The following is a 21,409-nucleotide window of genomic DNA, read 5'->3' as shown; positions in this document are numbered from 1 at the left end:
TCGCTTTTTTTTTTTTTTTGTATCTAAAATGTATTCAAAAATTGCGGGTTGACAAAAAAAAATTCTAGCTCAATGACAAGCATCCCATTAAAAGTTGACAAGTGGCACACCTTAAACTGTTTGCTTTAAAACAATTTATATTTGTGTTTATATGTAAAAGAAACGTTCTTTTTTTTCTTTCAAACGGAAGTACGGCCTTCCTTCTTCCGGTGAATTCACAACATTCAACATTCAAAATGTCTGCCGCCATCGCTTCCCTCGTTTCGTACGGTAGCGATTCCGACTCAGAAAATGAGTCAGAATCCAAAACCAATTCTGGGAACGTTGACCCGATGGACCCGGACGCTACGGTTCACCTCAAACCGTTGCAGTCTGGAAAAACAATGGCTTTGGCTCTCAATTCTGCCCCTGAGGTTGCCGTTAAGGTAAGCTAAGCTAAGCTAAGCAAAAGACGCTAGCTAACGTTAGCTTAACTTTGAAGTTAAATCATTGTAGGTTGGATACGTATTTAGATAAGGATAAAAATAAGTTTCATCAAATAGTGGAACATTTAGAATAAAAGTCCACGGAGTTTCAATGTACACGTTTGTTGGTAACATTATATTTTGCTAGTGGTTAATGGGTAAGTTACAGTGATGCATGTTAGTTTAAGTTTACTGGAATTGTCTTGGAAACATTGACCCTAATGACCTTTATTACGCAGTGTAAAACTTGTTAGGTTTGTCATTATAACGCCTTAGCATAGTACTAAGTAACCCTTTTCAAATTGCTCTGTTGGTTACATAATATGTTGCTTCTCAGTTAGAAATATAATTGAGCCCTTTATCTACTTTTGTATATTTTCCTGTTAGGAGGCTGTCGAGACGGGTGTACACTTGGACCCTTCTCTGAAAGAAGTGGTTTATAACCCAACATTTGAAACCATGTTTGCACCCGAGGTAAGTGTGGGGAGTTGTTGATCTAACGTTATGCATTATCGGACATGTTACAGCTACTGTATTGAACAAAACCGTATTCTATATGGTTCACGTTGTCATGCAGTAGTAAGTACTGTTTGGGAGAAGAATTTGCTTGCAAGAAAATTGCAAGAATCTGTATGTCTGTCTATGTATCTATCTCCTTAATTAGTGATATTTTTTAAACTTTCCTTTGATGACTTGCTAGTTTCCATAGGATTGCTTTCTTTGCTATGATGCAGAATTAGTATTTTACATCAATGATTGCAAGTTGCTCAATTCCTGAGGCAGAAAATCAAGCTCAGCATGTCCACCACCACACTTCATAAATGGCAAAAAGGTTCTTCTTTTTTTGGTCTGGGCCATGCATGGTTGTTGGTCCTGCACTGCCAGATAGTTATACTCTGTTTTTTTTTGGAGCACGATATGCAAGAAAACCTTATCTTTGCTCATGTGATTGTAAGCAGCAACTTGTACTTTTGTGGTATTACTTTAGTTGGAGTACCTATCATTTGTATTACATCTATTTTGACAGTAAAAAGCTGCAAGAATTAACTTCAGAACCTTGGAAATCGTGGGGGGATTCTTGAAGATTTCTGGTTGCTTGGTCGGCCAGATATTCATTCTAAGTAAATGACTAATTTTCAAATTATTTAGATATTTAATTATAAATCCTTTGTGAAACTCATAGAAGCCTTACATTTTTTTGAGTCCTTTAGATCTAGTTATGACCTATGACACCTAACACATGGACTTATTATTGACATTGAGAGTCACGTGTTTAATCATTAAATTTCACACACACACAAAAATTGAAATTTAGCTGTCAAAGCAATCATACCTACACTGACACGCAACTTCATTTGTTACCACGGTAGTGTATCAATAACAAAAGGCCTCTCTAGCACATCCCAAACATTTTGGTGGGGTTAAGTTATGTCCTCTGCGGTGGCCAATTTATGTGTAAAAGTGATGTTTCGTGTTACCTGAACCACTCTTTAACAGTTTGAGCAGAAATCCTTTGAAACACCTGATGGTACAGTATATTCAAGTAGTCAGTTGACCTAAGTTTTTGGACACACAATGTTACTGAATCTAGACATGGCCAACTAAATTCAGGCCGTGACCCTTTTTTGGTTATACTGTGTATATTTTTGATAATCTTAAATTCTTGCTGCGAAATATCCTTTAATGAACTTTTGCACAACATATATATATATATATATATTAGTGGTGGGCCGTTATCGGCGTTAACGTGCTGCGATAATTTGAGAGTCTTATCGGGCGATATAAAAAATATCGCCGTTAATCTATTCTCAAAGTTGGGTTGGGAACTGGGTCAAAATAGGTAGCCTAAGCAAACTGTGATGACTTTTACCTTGATATTTTAGCTCGGGTGTGGGCTGATGTACTTTGTCTGCCGTTAGGTGTGATTAAAACAGAAGAACGCTACTTTGCAGAAGCCTGTGCTAGGCAGTTAATGGAGGTCGCTTGTCTGTGGGGGATAGTTGACAAAATCTGCCCTGTTGGAACAGACAGCGCTCCTAATATGGTGGCCGCAGGGAGGATACTGCGCGTGTGGCGCAACAGAGACGCACTGCACACAACGCTATCTCAACAGCAGCACCATCTGGCCCTCCCAACAAGTGCTGAATATGAGAAGTTGGCGAAGCTAGAGAAACTGCTGGAGCCATGCATGTGAATAAACTGGTCTGCCCTAATGTTGCGACCTCCGCTACCTGGTAGCAGAGGTCGCTGACTCGCTGGAGAAGCTTCGCTTGAGAATTTGCTTTGGTAGCTTTGGTAGCTCGTGACGTCACATTTAGAATGTTCAATTCTTAAAGGCCCCGCGGCTGTGCAGCACCCCCGCGGAAAAAAACATGAGGAAAGAGAGGGAAGGAACACGAATAAACATGTTGTTATTTACAATTTTTTATACAAGATATACATCACTTTTACAAATTATGTAAAACTACATTAGGTACACCTGAGAAGAGCAGGAATAGCAGAGGCGGCTGTGAAAATAAACTAAATTCGAAATAAAATCCGAAATAAATCCGAAATAAAACTTAATTGCAGTGAGAAAGGTATGCTTGGGGTTACTACACTATTGTATTGAAGCACTCGACACGGCAATTGCAACAGTCTCAGGATTAAACGACTATTGTTTGGATAGGAACCAAAGTTTACACGTCTGTTTCCGTGAACGCCGCGGATTGTCGGACCCCTGAATGAGCCATTTTAATCTAGATTAATCTAGATTAATTTCAAGATTTCAGTGAGATTAATCTAGATTAAAAAAATTAATCTATGCCCACCACTAATATATATATATCTCAGATATCATGAGTGATACAACAACTATGGCCAAGAATTTGCTCCTTGGAAGACGTCATACATTACAAACCCTGTCAGCTTGTGAGGTTACATTTGGCCAAGCTGGTTGTTAGGGACGTGTTTTTGTGTAACATTATCAATATCTTCACTGGGTTAACAAAAATGCTCTTTTTGACCATCTGTCCATCCCAAATACGGTTGCCACTGAAGTCCTAATTTTTAGATATAGATCAACCAGAGGACCTGTGCTAAAAAAGTAGTTCCTTGTGAGGCTCCATGACAGTTTATCTGTTATTGATTAATACATTTGTATTTTTCTCTCTTAGTTTGGACCAGTGAACCCCTTTAAAACCCAGCAAATGGCTGCCCCCAGGAACATGTTATCTGGCTTTGCAGAACCTGCTCACGTCAATGACTTTATGTTTGAACAGCAAAGGAGGACCTTCTCCACATATGGTAAGCTTGTCTTTGAATTTTTTCTATAGGCACGAATGATGCAGCCAGTGCACTGAGCAATTTGAATTTTGATGATAATACAATCCTACCTTGTCTGTATATAGGTTATGCTTTAGATCCTTCTGTTGATACACACCAAACCTTATCTAGTGGCTACATTGGTGCAGTGGATGAGGCTGAGAAAAATAAAGGTAATCATTAACAGTAATTCATTTCCTATGTTTCCGTCTTACTTCAGATCATTTATGCACTCAAATATCTGTAGTGTGAAGCATTGTTTGTGTAGCTAATTGCTGTTTTTTCTTACTGCTCTTCTTTCAGGCCTGACTGTGTTCGAAAGCGGTGGGAAGAAGTCCGAAAAAAGGAGGAAAATCAAAGGCGGAGATGCAGGGAAAATTGATCATTTCCTTGGTCCATGGGCGAAATATGTGGACGAGAAAGATGTGGCCAAACCGTCAGAGGTGATATTTAGTTTAAAATGCTGTGTAAAATATTAACATATTGTGGATTGTTCTCCATGTAAATAATATCTGATGATTACTTAATATTGAAGCAATACAATAAACTGCCACACCATCCAGGTTAAGATCATAAAAATAAGTGTATGCCACAGTATGGCAGCTCTACCAACACATTTAAATCATCCATCTGATTGCCTTAGCATTCACTTTTTCTTAGCCTTTATATCATGTTGCATACAGTGCATCTCTAAAAACACAATTTGAGTGTTGTAAGAAGTAACATATGCTTCAATTGACTGAAGTCACCACCCGCACAATTATAAACACTGCGAAAGACTTCACTTGTACTCTGTTGCCTTTCATAATCACACTTAACCTGACCATAGTTTGTTCAGTCTGCCTTCTATATAGCGATGTACAAAATGATAAGTGTTGGGTAATTTTATTGTACAGGATGAGCAAAAGGAGCTGGATGAGATCACTGCCAAAAGGCAGAAGAAGGGAAGGAATGAGGAGGATGCTCCTGCAGAAGAGAAGACTATTCTCCATGGTACTGAGGCCTTCTTTCATTTTGTTTGGAAATGGCATTCACTTAACCTTTTTATTTTAAGTTTGAAATTAGATTTAGCTTTGAGAGCTTTAAGTAAACAGAACATAGAAACAGCAGCTGCCATGCTTAGCTCCATAAGTTTTTGATACAGTCTTACTTTTCCACTTGTCAGAGAACTGTTGATCTTGTAATTTTTCTTAAACTCTTGTTGCAACTAGCTCTCTCCCCTAGCTCTACACCAAAATGCTGCAGGATTGGTTTTTTAACCTCAAATTTGATCTCTCTCTTTGTCCTCCCCACAGTCAAAGACATGTATGACTACCAGGGCAGGTCATACCTCCATGTCCCGCAGGATGTGGGCATTAACCTGCGTTCTGCAGAAGCTCCAGACAAGTGTTACCTACCGAAGAAACAGATCCATGTCTGGTCTGGACACACCAAGGTGAGTGTAAAGTTTCATACATCGACTCCGCTCAGAGTAGCATCTGTGTTTGCTGTGATTTCTTTCTTTGAAATAATTTGAGACACAAAAATGTGTTTGTCACACTGAAGGTTTATGCATAGACAGAATATTCCGTTATGAAGTCCTTGTGAGAAATGTGGACGGAACCAGTAAAAGCATCCTAAGTGTTTTTCAATAAGATGATGATTTAGCCATATATAGCTGTTCGTCCTTAATTTATCAAAGGTTATTCTGTTTCTTTCAAAAGACAATCTTAATATTCAGATATAAAGGCAAACACCTGGTTAGTCCAAGAAAGATCTGATTCAAGCCTTAGATCCTCCGGTGTGCTTCAGGGAGAAGGAAATCACACAAGTTCTAAATTGGCTTATTTATGCTTTGTGTAGGAAGTTAAAGCCTCCGAGTCTAATTTAGAATACAAGGAGGTTCAAAAGATAAGCATTTGAAAGTGAGATAATGATTGGAGAATGGCCCATGAGGTACCACCAGTTTTCTCACATTTGGAGAAAGTTACCATAAGATGAGGCTGCTCTGCTCACACTCTGTTTGTCTTGTGTGCATTATGGTTAAGACGCTGTGTCACCTGAAGGGTTCTTCAGTTGCAATAGCCCGGCAACATCCAAAAAATGACAGGTCAACATATGTTCATGTGGTGACATGAAAAAGTGTAATTTAGCTTTTGTCTTTAAGCTATTGGCTCGTTGAAACTGTTGAAAAATGTGACACTACATTAAAAATCATGACCTCTCAAAAATATGTCAGTCCGAACATGCACAAAAAATTGTGGAAGTCGTAGTTAGTTGGAAATTTGGTTGATATGAAAACCTATTGTCAGGAGATGACGTTGTAACAAGTGCAATCAAGATTAAAATAGATTATGTCTCTGTTTATTTCTAGGGTGTCAGCGGTATCCGATTATTTCCCAATTCTGGTCATCTGCTGCTCTCCTGCTCCATGGACTGTAAAATCAAAGTAAGTAATTGCATCAGGTTGTTAATAAAAGCAACACAACTTTGGTCACTTTTTATCTAAGATGCGGGTAATCACCCTACTGTTGTGCAACGGGGTGGCTGCTAATGGCGACCACCAAGTGCGACATGTGTACGTGCAGTTGTTTCGAACAATGGGCCTCATGCAAGAACATTTTCGTATTTTTATTTTAAATTTCTCTCACTTTTTTCGTACGAAGGTCTCGTACGAACACGCCACGTCAGATTCAACAAACGCTCTTAACTCTGGAAAAAGTGTGTAAACGACCTGCATAAATGATGAATGCCACCCGTGCGTATTTAAGTGCACGTGCACGAGGATAGTAGATTTGCATACTCCACGCCCAAAATGATACCATATTAGGAGCTGTGCTTCCTCTCTCCTGTGCCAGGAAGTGTTGGATTATGAAAATGGCATCAAGGTGCAAAAAGAACAACTTTACGGGCTCTGAGACTGAAGTTTTGCTTTCAGAGATCCAAAAAGGAAAATCTGTCATTTTTAGCAGTGTCAGCAGTGGAATTACGGGACCTGCTAAACCGAAGAAATGGGAAGCAATTACGAGTGCTGTTAATTCCGTGTCAGCTCCAGTTCGTAATGTCACCGAAATAGAAAATAAATGGTTTAATACGAAAATAAACGCTGTATCCAGACACACCCACCTGGCCTTCAGCTCAGTGCGCTCCACAACAGCACGGGTGTTTTGATGCATATATGTGTGCATTGCTCCGATTATGATTGGCAGTCCAGCCACGGCATGAAAGTCCCTCTTAATTTGCACTTGTTGGACAGCGGTGTGTGGGAATTTGATGTACCATGGGTGATAAAGTGATGAGAGCTTTGATGACCAAGGGGAGCACACGACTCACAGAGGACTGGGACACCCCCGATCTGTCTCCAATCTCCCTCTGAAATGTTCCCATGGCCAAAAATCCAAGGGTGGTGAGGACCTGGACATGTGGTGGAATTGGGTCTGATCGGCATGTTTCTCTCTGGAGTTGTGGCTCTAGCAAGTTGCATATTTGCAGCAGCACAGTCCTTGGCAATCTAAATCGCGATGTCAGCCATTCGTCTGTCTCCACACGGTCTCTTCCAAGAGCCTGACGCGCTAAGGCATCCAAAAGTAGCAAGTCAGCCGCTGGTTACGCTTCCCATTGATCTTGTTATAGAGTCAAATGAACCTTCAATTAGTGCATCATTTAAGTCAAACAGAATAATTTCAGCATAATTATGGGGTATAATGTATATATTTATTTATGTTTGCTTCAAAGTAATTAAATATACAATCCATTAGTCAAGCAAACTTGATTCGAATAACAGCGGACTATTTTACGAAACTCCTACAACAGCTCTGGATCATTCATAAATTCTGTTTGTACCTGAAAGAAAACGTAAAATACGAAAAGATTGGTGAATGCGCAAATTCTCTTAAATCACTCGTACGCACGACTTAAGAACAAATCTGTGCGTACGAACGGTTCTTGCATGAGGCCCAATGTTTTCAATGTTTGCAAACTTCTTTTTCAAGCCTGATACAACGTGGTTGTATCAGGCAACAATAAACTTAAACTTTGAGCAACAATAAATGCTCAAAGTTTGAGTTCTGTAGGTTTTATTTGATGTTTCAACCTGCTACTTTGATTTTAGAATCAAAATGCTTTAAGAAAAAGGTCTTAATGAGTTCAAATGTTATAGTATAGAACAGTTTGGGAGTAAATATCCAATAGTTGGTCTACTATCAGGTTTTGTTTCCCCACAATGACATTCTCACACCTGCCCAGTAGTGATTCTGTGTTCATGCGTTGTCAATTTTCTCCACAGCTGTGGGAGGTGTACGGTGAGCGGAGGTGTATTCGGACATTTATTGGTAAGCGAACAAAGGTCTCGTCCTGCATCTCTAAGCAAAACAAAATGATACGTGTAGAGCATTCTTTGTGTGAAACATTGATTATTTAGGCTCAAAACATACAGCAATGGCTCATCAGCAAACATGCTGACATGAAATCTGCTGGTGACTGCCTTATGGGAAATACCCAGCAGTGGCAGACTGTAAGCTCAGCATTACTGGAGCATCAATGTCTGCTGACCGCTGACAGAAAAGCTGTGTTTTTTTTTATTATGTATTTATTCATTTATTTTTTTATTAAATTCTATGTGGTCTGAGAGAGGGTTAGGCTAATGCATGCAGGGCACTCCTCTTCTCTTCCCAGAGAGAGCGTGCTGTCAGAATAAAGATTGTTTGCAGCTGTGGTTCTGCTCGTCAGTTTCTTCATGGAACATGTATAATTCAGCAGCCATGGGTCGAAGAGTACAGGGGGTAAGGGAGGGCAGGACACATGAAGACGAGGTGGTGATGATCAGAAAGGGAATATGTATGTGTGTGTACACGTATGAAGTATGATTTACTGCCTTTTCTCTGTCTAATGTATATCTCTCTCCTGTAAAAAATGTATCACTGAAAGCATTGAAAAAGTAGTCCTATCATCATATGTAACATTTTCATGTCTTAAGTCAGTCTTGGACATGGGGGGGATATTCGTTTGTTTACGTGCATTGCTTTCTGTAGTATCTCCAATCCTGTATGCACACACACACACACACATATCATCATCAAGGCTTTTTGCAGCAGCAGCAGCAATACCTTTGGTCTGCCAGCAAACCAGGTTGGCGCAAGCAAGCTGACGCTAAGCTTCAGTGAGATCTGTTATCGCTGTGGAAACGGTGTCGTTCCACAAGCTGGTTTAAAAGGGAGATGTTTGCACCCACAGAGGCCAAAGGAACGTCACATTACCTACACTGTATGAAAAGGTGCAAAATGGTTTGATCGATTGGGATAAAGATGAGTAAAGAAATTTGTTGACAAGATCAGTGAAGCTTGGAATTCCTGTTTTTATCTTTCCTTTCAAGGCTCGTTTAAAGATTCAGTATCTCGCATCTCCTACATCCCGGTTCATCTTTCCTACAAAGCATTTTATTTATTTTTTTAACCAGATGTCATATACCTTTAAATGACTTTGGATATTAAAGGGAAGTCAGCTGGGGGAGAGTTGATAACATGACGAGAGAATTTTTGGAGCAGTTGTTTGTTTATTTGTCTGTAGTAACTGTGTACATTTCCTTGGTCTTAGGTCACAGCAAAGCAGTGCGAGACATTTGCTACAACAACACTGGGACTCAGTTCCTCAGTGCTGCATACGACCGCTACCTTAAACTGTGGGACTCTGAGACAGGTAGGCTTTGCCTCTGACACCAGTGAGCCTTTTTTCTTTTGTGGCTCTTCAAAATGACCGAATCATTGGAGCTGTATCCCATAGTAAAATTCCACTTAATCCTTTGTCACACATGTAAAGCAGCCCAGAAATATCAGACATTTACCGTAAAATCTTTGTAGGAGCAGTTTTACAATCCTCGGAATATGGATTTTTTTTTATTTTCTTGTCAGAATGTGTTAGTTTTACAGCTCAAATCACTGGTTACTGAGTCAAACTCAATGTGGAGTAAAAACAATTTGATTATGGCAGCATACTTTTTCTATTACAGCCTACCTTCTGTATGAGCAACTTTGTGTTGCTTGTTCTTTGTGTATTTCTCCTTAAATTTTTCTATAATGTTTTTGTAAAAAACGGCTCTAGACATTATTGATATGTATTTAAATATCTCAGTGATGGCGTTCTAAAGATTCAACCTACTGTTCAACATTTTAACCACAAACATCCTTTAAGTAGAATAATATCATACTTTATTTAGTCACGTTTGCATCTAGACAGGAAGTTGAGAGTATCAAAGACAACAAATGAGTGATGTCTCATAAATTTTTTTTTTTTTTTTTTTTTTTTTTGGTGTGTAAAAATGTTGGGTCTTTCCACTCGGCTCTATTCATTTTATTTTGCACCCTTTTTGAGTCCAAGATTGCTGCTCCAGCAGAGGGCAGAAAAGAGTTAAATACCCCACTTGTTGATAACACAGGGTGCCAGTTCCTGTCTGGAATTTGACAAAGGAAATTCACTCCTTACTTCTTATATAATTTCGGTTTTGCTGCTGCAGGTCTTTCCTGCTGCTATATATAGCAGTGATACAAAAGAAACAATTTATCCCAGTTGCACTTAAGTTCTGAATGAATGAATGCAAGCCATCGTTGCAACTGTAAAACCATCTGGTATGCCGGTCATTTAATTTCTCTTTTTTTTTTTTTTTTTGTCTTGTTTCTTGCCTTTTGTGGAGGTAGCATTTCTGCCATGAGTCTCCTCTGCTGAAGAGGCTCAAGTAAAAACAAAATTTCCAGTTTTACAGAGTCGTCTGTGGGGACTGAGCAATACGGCATTGAAAATTGCAGACTGTCCTTAAATTGTGCACAATTTGAGTGTGCCTTTCTTAAAAGCCACTGTCGATTATTCTAGAACTGTGACTTTCAATTTGCCTCCCTCCACAGGCCAGTGTATCTCCCGCTTCACCAACAGGAAGGTGCCATACTGCGTCAAGTTCAACCCAGACGAGGAAAAACAGAGCCTTTTTGTGGCCGGCATGTCGGATAAAAAGATTGTTCAGGTAAAGCCCTGCAAGCGATCCAGTCGTTTTGACCAAGCGGATGCAAACAATAATTTAACTGTACACAGCCTGTGCCCACAGAACCATGAAGTACACTCCTGTCTCATCTCGCGGTGCTAGGGTGTAGTTGTTTGTGATTTGCACGATGGTTCATTGGCTGACAGGACTAGAGCAAGTCATTAATCATGGGCAATACGAGGGTAGAAAAGGGGCTAAGAGAAGAGAACAATCTGTGATTTAAAATTGGGAAACAATCCTATCTCACCATCAGGTAAAAGGTTTTTAGAACAAGTAACCTTAAACCTCTATCAATATATTTATGGTTTATACTGCAGTAACATATGGAGAGAACAAATAGAGGACAAGAATTTATTTTCGCAGTCCGAATTCAATAGGCTATTCACTGACTTATACGGAGAGTTATATATCTTTTCTGATAGTCGTTTTCTTGTTATATTTGATATTAATATTTGTAGATAGAAATGTAACAGGCTACAACTCTGCCCCACAATTGTCGGTATGACCAGTAGTCATCACAGCCTGGCACGGTAATCAGGACTAGTGTTAAATCATGCAGATCTCCTCTGAGCTCTGAGCACAGATGGCTGTTTACCCCGAGGGTCAGATTTAAATAAGAGAGCACAAATGGAACGGGACACAAATGCATCCTTTTTCTTTGCTACTTGGGGTGTGGCTTCTGTGTGGTTTCCTTTACATTTTTTTTATTACTTGTGCGTGCCGTTTTCCCCAAAATATTAACATTTGAGGCCGAGGCCCGTTTGATTGCTAATTACCATCATTGCATCAGTTTCACAGCACTGGCCCAGTTTGAAGCTCCTCTCTTGGAGGGTCTCCCGCAGTCAGCCATATGATTCTTCTCTTTGCTTGTTTTTTTTTTTTTTTTTTTTTTTTTGTAATCAGCAATTTTACAACGATATGAAATCCGACGGGGACGCTTGCGTCGTTGAATTTTCGGAATCGATTTTATTAATCCTGTTTGTTACAGATAATTGTGTTTACCTTCTTTCTGTCTGTTTTGCTTTCTGCTCCTGTTTGTTTGTTTGTTTGTTTGTTTGTGTGTGTGTGTGTGTCAGTGGGACATCAGGACAGGTGAGGTGGTTCAGGAGTACGATCGCCACCTGGGTGCTGTCAACACAATCACCTTTGTTGATGAGAATCGCAGATTTGTCAGTACGTCGGATGACAAGAGTCTTCGAGTTTGGGAGTGGTAAGTACATTCTGTGTCCTAGAATAGACATTTAGAAACATTTAGAATGCTGATGATGGTAGATCATGTTCCGTCTTTAACAAATGGGTATTCTTGGTCTGCCCTTTGCTCCCGTGAATATATTTTAATGAAATGGTACACATCATTAGCACCCAGATGACTCTAATCGAGTCATAGCAACCGTTACAGTCTAACGTTCATCTTTTACTCCAGGATTTTCTTTTTTCCCCCCTCTAAGGGACGAAACTCAAATAGCATTGAAACTGAATTAGTAAAACTAGATAAATGATTTGGAAGGTACATTTGGCGTGAGGGCTCGCAGGTTTAAATCGCCCCAAACAAGAACTTCCTTTGTTATCGTACTAACAAGATAATGTTAGATTTGTGTTTCCCAAGCTTACTTGAGTGTGTCCTACCGGGGTCTTTGTTTGAGACCACCATGAGTGGCCTTCATATGAGCTAAGGCGTCCTGTGGTGGTAAACAAGCCCTATTGTTTGCTAATAAAAGATGATAAATATTTAAAGACAAGCTGATAAAGAAAGCGTCTCAGGAATTGTTGGAAGGGGGGGGGGGGGGGGGGTCCATTCAAGGTCGTTCATTTGTTTGGTAAATTTTTTACATATTCCTAGTTTTTCCTTCTTGTTGTCCTCCAGGGTCTGTGAAAGAGAGATTACACTCTTTAAATCAAAGTTGGAGGACAGAAAATGTTGACCGAAAAACATGCTGCTAAGGAGCCACTTCCATGAGTCTATTTTCTACATTGGCTCAGGAGAAGAGGCTCCCAGGCACTCTTATTTTAGTGTAGCGTGGGAGTAAACGAACAAGCAGTCTGTCAGGTCAAAAAGCAGCTTGACTGTCCCTCTTTTTCACATGGATGCCACCTGGCTATAGCTTGGGCTAACCCTCTTGTCTGAGCTGTTACGTAGCAGCAGTAAACTGAATTAACCAGAACAAGGATATTGCTAGAGGGGACAGAAGATTATGAGGCAGCAAATTTACAAGCCATTCGCGTCATGGTGCAAACGCCTACATGGAATTCAGATTCTATCCTTGTTTTCACACACATACTCAAAAGTTTTAGGGGTAGACGTTATCTGCAGTAGAGGTTTATCTACAGGGAACAGAGTCTGTGTTTGCGTTGGAGGAGGATTACAATCAATACAAAATGTACCACACTGTGCCAACAAAGGGAATTAGCTCTAGATCATAAAGACATTCAAAGAGCAATGAAAGCGTGGGCTTGGAGAGACATTTGTTATATTGATAGACTGAGGAGTAAAAAGGATAGAAAGAAGAAATATGGCGGTGGCATCGATGGAATCACGCAGGTTGGACAGAAAATGTACTCTCTTCCAAGGGCTCGATTTCTCTTGTTTATTTCAGCTTTGTTTTGGCATATAAGTCAGGAAACTCGTCTTTTAGCAGGTTTCCAGAGTGACTTTTATTGTGGCTCCTGCTGCCTCTATTGCCATCCTACATGTAAACATTTGCTCTATAACGATGACACAACTTCATCAGAACTCTAACAGAAAAAGTTGAATTAAGACGCTGTTAATTCAAATTGTGTTTCTCGACATCCTCCTAAGATCATCTGTTTAATTTCCTCAACCGATTTAGATTTGTGACTTCAGTCTCACTGCCTCATGTCTGCCTTTAAAACTGATCTACATTCACCAAGTCTGTGAAAATGCTTTTTTTTTTTTTGTTTCCCAACATTATTCTTAAATTTGATTGACATTTAATCGAGCCATCTATTATTCATGGGTGTCCATGGTGGGGGATCGTTTTTCCTCTGTTCCTGTTGGATCTCTCTCCACATTACTTGTTATTTGTGGCACTCGAAAGAGGAGCTGTGCAGACTGTTATCTTTTCTGACTTCAGTTTGGCTTGTTGCAGGCGTTGGCTCAGACAACTCTGGGGCCTTCTTCGCGTCCAACTTTAGATGCATTCGTCAATTCAAGTGTTTTTAATGCGCACATGGGAGTGCAGTTGTCATTTCATCATGTCCTTTTCTTTCTTCTTTTTTTGGCTTTTGGAACCCCCTTTTTTCAAGAATTCATGTACAAACTCTGTGTTCAGTTAGATCCAGCTGCTATTCACCACAGAATGAGAAAGAGATGGTGTTAATTTAAGGAAATGGCAGCACATATTTGTTGAAAACAAGCAGAGGGAGGCCGAGGGACCAAGCAAATTGGCTTGCAGACATACACAAAGTGCTGTAAATTTGAATCGGCTGTTTTAAACAACATACGATCAAATAGCCAAGTTTCCCTTCTCTCTCAGAGCAAAGAGATGTGGCAGAGTATGAAAGGGTGGGGGGGCAGGGCTAAAGAGCAAAGAAGGTATTGATGAATAATTGGCCGTTGGCATCGTCATGGTGCAGCATCAAAAACGTATGTCAGATGGCAGGGTGTTATTTACATACTGTAGCTGCGATGGTGGTATTGTTATTTTCCACAGCTGAGCTGCCATAAGCTGCTGAAGTGGAGAACAAACAACGGATTTGCAAATGTTTCCCTTTGAGGTCGTCTTCCTCCAGGCTGCACTGGTTCTCTCATCCACTGTTTAACTCGTCTTCATGTGCATTCACAATGCTTTGTGCCTTTTTCAGGGACATCCCTGTGGACTTCAAGTACATTGCTGAGCCCAGTATGCATTCGATGCCAGCTGTGACGCTCTCTCCTAACGGTGGGTAGTCAAATCGCGGCAAAACACTCACAAACACTCAGGCAAGCGTGCAGTTCAGAGGCCTCGAGCGAGCACAGAACTACATTCCCACACTGAAATAGTCATGCCTTCCAATGTTGGTCATTACTCAACGGAATAAAAAACAGGCCAGGCTCCATGCAGCCACTTCAGTTCATGCATCGATATATATATATATATGTCATCAGGCATTGTCAATACCAAAGCTGGTACTGTTTTTACTCTGAATCTTTTTTTCTTTAATTCATAATGAATTTGTAACTCCACAGATAAGGTGTCTGTATCTGGTTGTTTTAAAGGGACATCGGGGGTCTGGTCCGGCATGTCATTTGTATTCATATTAATGCGATTCCATTGCAAAATAATTCATAGTTTCTGAAGCTTGCACATCTATACAATGTAAGAGCAAAACCTTTTAGCGTGCTGCAGTTTCTCTGTACAGTATTTGTACCATCAGATTTATTTCAGTTGAATTGGATTTATATTAGAAAATCTGTCTTCTCTGGACTTTTCAAATGAATCCTGCTCCCTGTCTTTGCTGCCTCTCTCTCACTCTGGGCCCAGACATGTGATGTCCTGTGTTTTGTTCTAATGATCCTCGGAGGTGGTCCTTGCTGGTTTTTCTTGGCTGTTTGTTCCAACTTGTAATCACGCTGTTATGTGCTGGCAACTTGTCCAAGTTTTACCCTGCCTCTCACCCAGTGACAGCTGGGACAGGCTCCAGCCACCTGTGACTCAGAGCAGGATAAAGAGGGTATAGTAAATGGATGGAGGGTTTCTGCGTTCAATTTGCTGCTGATATTTCGGGGCCTGTCTGTGCACCATAAGCCCTCCATTTTAAAACTTTTTTTTTTAACAATTTACACAATTCTAGCAGATGGAATGTTAGCCTGTTGCCTCTTGGTGCAAACAATGCCTGACCTGTTGTCTCAGCTCTTTTCTCCAGTGTTGGCCATGTTTGTGTTGTTTTTAACAGGTAATTTATATAGAATGTATAAAGTTAGTTAACAGTGACATAAATGATGTAGGCCATATTTTGTTTAAGGAACATTTTGACACCAGAATACCACGTTTGCTTTCTTGCCTTTGCCACAAGTCAGATGTAGATAACATTTTGTGAAGCTTCAGCCTTTATTATAAAGCCTGGTGTAGAGGAGCTTATTAGCTTCAATAAAAGTTAAAAAAAAAAAAAAACAGCATAAGAAACTGAGGGTTTGTTTGCCAAATGGAAATTAGACTCACCCATAGGACTATTTGAAGTCTTTGCACAAACGTACGGGTTTTAACGCATTAATTAAAGACATTATTAGTAGTGGATGATGGATTTTGTTTGGACAGGTCCATGCTTGCTGTTCCCCTTCTTTCTTCTCTTCCTTTGCAAATCTAAGCAAACCATCTCCTAGTTGTAGCCTCATAATTAACATACAGAAGTGAAAGTGCAATTGATCTTCTTATTTGCTCTCTTGTGGCAAGGATGGTGAATGAGTTTCTCTCAAAATGTCAGGCTGTTCTTCTGTTATTCAGCGCATGCATGTTGAAATTACCATTCTGTTTTATACTGTATAGACTAGATGCAGGTATTGTGCAACAGTTGGGATGTATATACATATCGTCAGATACTTAACATGTAAGGATTAAGATGTGTGATGAAGGCATTTATGAGGATTATGCAGATATGTGATGCAGAAAAACATTAAGCCTACTTTGCTAAGCAAACGCTGATCTGAAGGAACCAGTTTTGTATTTCTTTTTTTTATATATACCGGTATATATTGTTTTAGCATCACATTAACACAAGACAGCAATCTTTCTCTTCAGTTCTGACATTCCTTTTTAATCAAGAAGTGTCTGTTGCAGCCCATCATCTTCAGATACCATTAAACTCAGCTCTTTTGTCCTCATCTGCACCCCCTTAAATTTGCTCTCCACGTGTTTTCTCTGCACTCTTCTTCCATCCTTTGGGCTCAGTTCTTATTTGTCCCAACATGATTTGTTTTTCTTCAGCGCGTGAATAATGAATGTGTTCTCAGCGGGAGACTATTCAGTTTTGTCTCACGCCTAAATGGCATCCAGTCTCTTCCCATCTCGCTGAAAGAGTCAGATCCCAACTGCTTTGGTGAAATTGGTCAAGTTGTTTTCATTCTCCTGTGCCTATTACACTTGACATTTGTGGGCAATAGTGTCTTTTTCACTGATGTTTTGCCGTAGAGAACGTAAGAGGAGGGCACACACATCCCAAAACCATATCTCTTTCTCATTTCACATTAATAATTTCCATCATGTTCGCGTTAAGAAGTGCAGTGAGTCGTGTAATGCTTTGACAGCTAAGGGCTGCTTCTTATTGCCAAGTTGTCAAAAGCCGAAACTCTGTGTAAAATGGATCATAACAGAGCAGCAACTGATGAAAAATCCCTTCTTAGTCTTCCTTAAATTGTCTCAATATCTTCAATTTTATGATGAGTTAATGGACTTGTTTTTTTTTTGTTTTTTTTAAACTGTTGTCTACCCAAGTTCAAAGTTAATTTTTTATTTCCTTTTTCTTTTTGAAGAATTTTGTCCTTCAGCCATGCTTCTGCCATTACCTTGTAAAAATTTCGACTCCACTGAATGTCCCTGTAGACTCAGTTGTTACGCTGTCGGGTTCACGGCCTTGCAGCGGCAGGGAGCATCAAAATACTACCTCAAAGATCCCAGGGGCTGCTTGTTAAACCTTTGCCTGCACAGACTCATGCAAATGAGAACAACTATTGAGCTAATAAGTCATTTAAAACTTTGTGCGCTGACTTTTGCAGCTTTGATGTGTTACATCTGTTTACACAAATTTCTGCTCTATCTGTATGTGCCTTTAAAGTTTTCTACAGATTTTTTTTGTCCATTCTGAAAGAAGTCTTACTGAAGCTGTTCAAGTGCTCAGCGGTATCACATTTCCCCTTTGTTTACATATTGCTCGTTTCTAATCCCAGGTAAATGGCTGGCTTGCCAGTCCATGGACAACCAGATTCTTATCTTTGGAGCCCAGAACCGCTTCAGACTAAACAAAAAGAAAGTCTTCAAAGGCCACATGGTTGCTGGCTACGCCTGCCAAGTGGACTTCTCCCCTGACATGAGGTAAGCTTTTTCATTGTTTCTCTTACAGGAGTTTGAATTGGCCATTCTCAAAGCTCACTAAGTTTATCAAAGGTGTGTAACAATGACAATGTGCCATTGCAATGCAACATGTAGGGAAAGAATAGTTTTCTTCCATTTGTGTGCCACTTATCTAAGAATATAAGAAGTGAAACGAAAAGCATGAAAAATATGAGTTATGGGGGGGCGGCTAAATAAGACTCTTTTACAGATCCTCTGTATATATCTCTGCTGACCTCATATAATCTAATTCTGACCTATAAATGTCTCAATTTAAGGAGCAACTGAGTGAAAAAAAAACACTTGGTGTTATCTAAGGTAAAAACTTTCACGAGGAGCCCAGGCAGTTCCTAATTTTAGCCAATACAGACATTTGGACTTATTTTTCCTCTCCTTTCACCCACCACCACCCACATCTGTGAGCAGGTGTACCAACTTCCCCTCAGTAACCATGGCAACTTTGCACCTTCTGAGTAGACTTAAAAACAACACCAATTCTGACACCCACCTTTTGGCAGATAAAGAAGAGACTCATGCAATTTTAGTAAAGTGCTAATCATTTTATCCTCCTCCGCCTTTTCTTTCTGAACCGCTTCCTCTCTTCCAGCTACGTGGTGTCGGGAGACGCTGATGGAAAGCTGAATATTTGGGACTGGAAAACAACCAAGCTCTACCACAGGATCAAGGCTCATGACAAGGTGTGCATCAGCGCACTATGGCATCCACACGAAACCTCCAAGGTCATCACCTGCGGGTGGGATGGACAGATCAAACTCTGGGATTAGACCAATCCCGCAGCCTGCATCTGTCTGTGGGGAGAAATAATGTTTAGATATAATGTGCCGAACTGTCCCGATGAAACTGTTTTGGAGTGAAAGGGCTGGTATCCAGTCTTACTGTAGAGGTGTATTTTTGTATTCTGTCACGAGAGCTCAAAATGTGTCCACGTCTTATATCTGTACAAATATGAACACATGCAACTTTTAAACATTGTCTCTACTGCCAAAGCAATAAAAAAAAAACAGGGGTCCTTTGGCATTTAAAAAAAACATTTTTGTTTATTAATTTTATTTTACAATGTTCCGTAAAGTATGCTTTCAATATCCTTGGTTTAAAAAGTTATTTCAATCACGTGACCATTTTTTTGTGGAAATAAACATTCTGAAAATATGACTCTTTTAGAAAAAGTGTTTCCTTGGGAAAAAATGGGGTTCTTCGTCCACACTTCAACACAGAATCAGAGAAGAAAATTAGTTAAAAAAATTGACTGTGTTTACTATTTTTAGGTTGTCGGCTCAGTGCAACATTTTCATGACAAGTTGATGATGTTCTTGTGCAATACAGATGATGCTTCTTTAGCTGTGAGCGAGACGCAAGCTGAAATTCACTTGGTGGAAAGTTGGAGCTTGGGAAAAGAAAGAATATTGCATTTTTGTGCAGCTCTTAAGGATCACTTTTTTTTAAAAATTAAAACAATAAAAAATGACAATTATAAAGGCTTTATAGGTGATTTAGTGTAAGTAGCTCAAATGATTTCCCTAAAATATTCACTTACTCCCAGAGAAGCAGCATATTTCATCTACTTCCCCCTTTTTACATCGTGCATTAATTCAAATGCTACATTATGAGCTGCCTTGGCTGTTTTAACATCAGCTGTGACTCTGCCTCTGGGCCAGGCTCATGCTTTGATGATGGTGACTATGAGTCAGGCTGACCTGCAGCCAACAATTCAGCCACTATGAGGAGGAACACAGAGCTCTGGAGGCAGTGAGTGGCCCTCCACACCACTGAGGTCATTTCAGGCAAGGAGATGGTGAGCAGCAGGATAAGTTGTGGCAAGGAGCTTTGTAAAAAGATCCTGGCAGATAGTAGTGGAGTCTTTGAGGCCAGCTGCAAACTCGAGCGAATTTGTGCTTCGACTCGTAACATTTCCATCAATAAGCTATTAAAGTCAGGTTAACAGTTACTTTTTATGTTTGTCTCGCACCCTTGAAGGCTTCCACTTCGTGTTCACCCAGCTCAAGGTGTAAACACTGCTGGCATTGAGAACATTTTTATGAAGAAACAGATGAGGTTTGGCTGGGTCGCTGTGGACATGGAACAGGTGGAATTTGGCGCGTTCGAGCTCCTTGAGCAGGCTGTACCAGTACCGCACCACAGATGGGTCGTCGCCGCCCACCTCAAAACCAGCCCAGTGCAGGTGAATCTCCAACAGCAGCTGCCCCACTGAGTCCAATACTCCCTCCAGGACCAAATTCTCCAGAATCTTCCATTCTGCACTCTCCATGTCTGCTTTCAGTACATCCAGCTAGAATGGGGAAAAAAGAGAAAGATGCACGTAATGAATGACTTCTAATTTAGCCCGAAAATCACACTGAATCGCGTGGAATTACTGAATGCAAAAGCTATTAAAAGATGAAAAGGAATAAGTGAAGCTTGGCTTCTGTTCTTGCTGTAATGCAGATGATGGATTGAGCGAAGCAGCTGCCTGACAAGGCTTGCTGTTATGGAGCAGGAAAATAATGCATCATAAGATGAATGTTAATGGAACCCCGAGGTCATATTTATGTGAAAGGAGTCATGCATGTTTAAAGCTTAGTGCATATTTTCAGAGCCTTGCATTTCTTCTCAGCTGTCCAATACCTGACCGTAAGAATTTTAAAAGTCACGCAGGTGATATCCCACAGGCTTTTATGCCCACCAGTGCTTTACTTTCTCAGGTCAAAATATTTATTGTGAGAAAATATCCAGACTCAGAGCTAATATTTCTACAAATAAACACAGAACATCTGACACCACAGCAGCATGTATGGTACAGATGGATATGACAGCTGTCATGTGGTTCGGGAGGAATAGTAAAATAATAGGCCATGTTGAGCTAGCTGTCTGTTAGCTTAACCTAGCATGAGGACTTCTCCCAACCACGAAAAAGATGGTACTCAATGTACCAAACAACTATTCTCTACATAAATCCCAAAACATTCTTAATCAGAAAATTTGAATCAGATGTTTTTTTTTTCTTGATGAATATATGCACATGATATGCAAACCGCTAGGTTCTCCAGGAACATTCCCTCTTGCTTGCTCTGAATATGGCCTGCGCCAGCAAATCAGACATGTATTTTGTGCAAAAAGATATCAGGTGCCCATACGTATCTTTAATTAGGATTCAAGATACAAAGTAATCAATGATATTCTTAAATCAAGCTGTACTTACTGCATTAATGAAGTAGATCTGTCCCCCCATATAGCCTCTACAGACAATTTCATGAGTTTGCACACAGTTCTCCACTTAATATGAGATTGGTCCAAAAAGTCTTTTTAACCAGTAGGCTAATGGTTTATCTCCTTCTAACCACTCATGCTGTTTGTGTTTCAAGTTGTGTAACGCATTCTCAGGATTAGGCAACACATTAGTTTGGTCAACCAGCGAACCAAACATCACAGCTTAGCCTTGTTGTTATTACACTGGATGTTTTATATGCCTTAACTAGTAGCCCTGCCACTGTGGAGGAGATCACAGTTTAAAATATTTAATTAGACATCTATAAGATTTATGGTACATATCGTCCTCTGAAACGATTCAACAAACA

At 40.0% G+C, this 21,409-nt stretch overlaps 2 protein-coding genes across 2 annotated transcripts in view; one reads left to right on the top strand and one right to left on the bottom strand.

The window, feature by feature from the left end:
• The first annotated feature begins 215 nt into the window (after positions 1-215).
• Positions 216-18,989, top strand: cdc40 (cell division cycle 40 homolog (S. cerevisiae)). The gene is made up of 15 exons (XM_075458910.1): positions 216-425; positions 852-938; positions 3,620-3,749; positions 3,854-3,940; positions 4,071-4,210; positions 4,664-4,760; positions 5,063-5,202; positions 6,121-6,195; positions 8,032-8,077; positions 9,339-9,440; positions 10,640-10,755; positions 11,850-11,983; positions 14,596-14,672; positions 17,654-17,798; positions 18,424-18,989. The coding sequence occupies exons 1-15, from the start codon at positions 237-239 to the stop codon at positions 18,599-18,601; spliced, it is 1,743 nt and encodes a 580-aa protein (XP_075315025.1). The 5' UTR covers positions 216-236; the 3' UTR covers positions 18,602-18,989.
• Positions 18,782-21,409, bottom strand: part of mettl24 (methyltransferase like 24) — a 35,565-nt gene continuing 32,937 nt past the window's right edge. Inside the window, exon 5 of the mRNA XM_075458911.1 lies at positions 18,782-20,124. Within this exon, the coding sequence (XP_075315026.1) occupies positions 19,780-20,124 (345 nt within the window). The 3' untranslated portion in view covers positions 18,782-19,779. The remainder of the gene's footprint in view (positions 20,125-21,409) is intronic.

Source organism: Odontesthes bonariensis, chromosome 24, assembly GCF_027942865.1.
Source record: "Odontesthes bonariensis isolate fOdoBon6 chromosome 24, fOdoBon6.hap1, whole genome shotgun sequence".
Taxonomy (NCBI): Eukaryota; Metazoa; Chordata; class Actinopteri; order Atheriniformes; family Atherinopsidae; genus Odontesthes; species Odontesthes bonariensis.
This window is presented reverse-complemented; position numbering and strand designations above follow the sequence as displayed.

Excerpts from the sequence above, each read along its gene's own strand:
- cdc40 (XM_075458910.1), top strand. The coding sequence starts at position 237 with ATGTCTGCCGCCATCGCTTCCCTCGTTTCGTACGGTAGCGATTCCGAC. Across the intron at positions 426-851 it reads CCCCTGAGGTTGCCGTTAAG|GAGGCTGTCGAGACGGGTGT; the intron begins GTAAGCTAAGCT and ends TTTTCCTGTTAG. Across the intron at positions 9,441-10,639 it reads ACTGTGGGACTCTGAGACAG|GCCAGTGTATCTCCCGCTTC; the intron begins GTAGGCTTTGCC and ends CTCCCTCCACAG.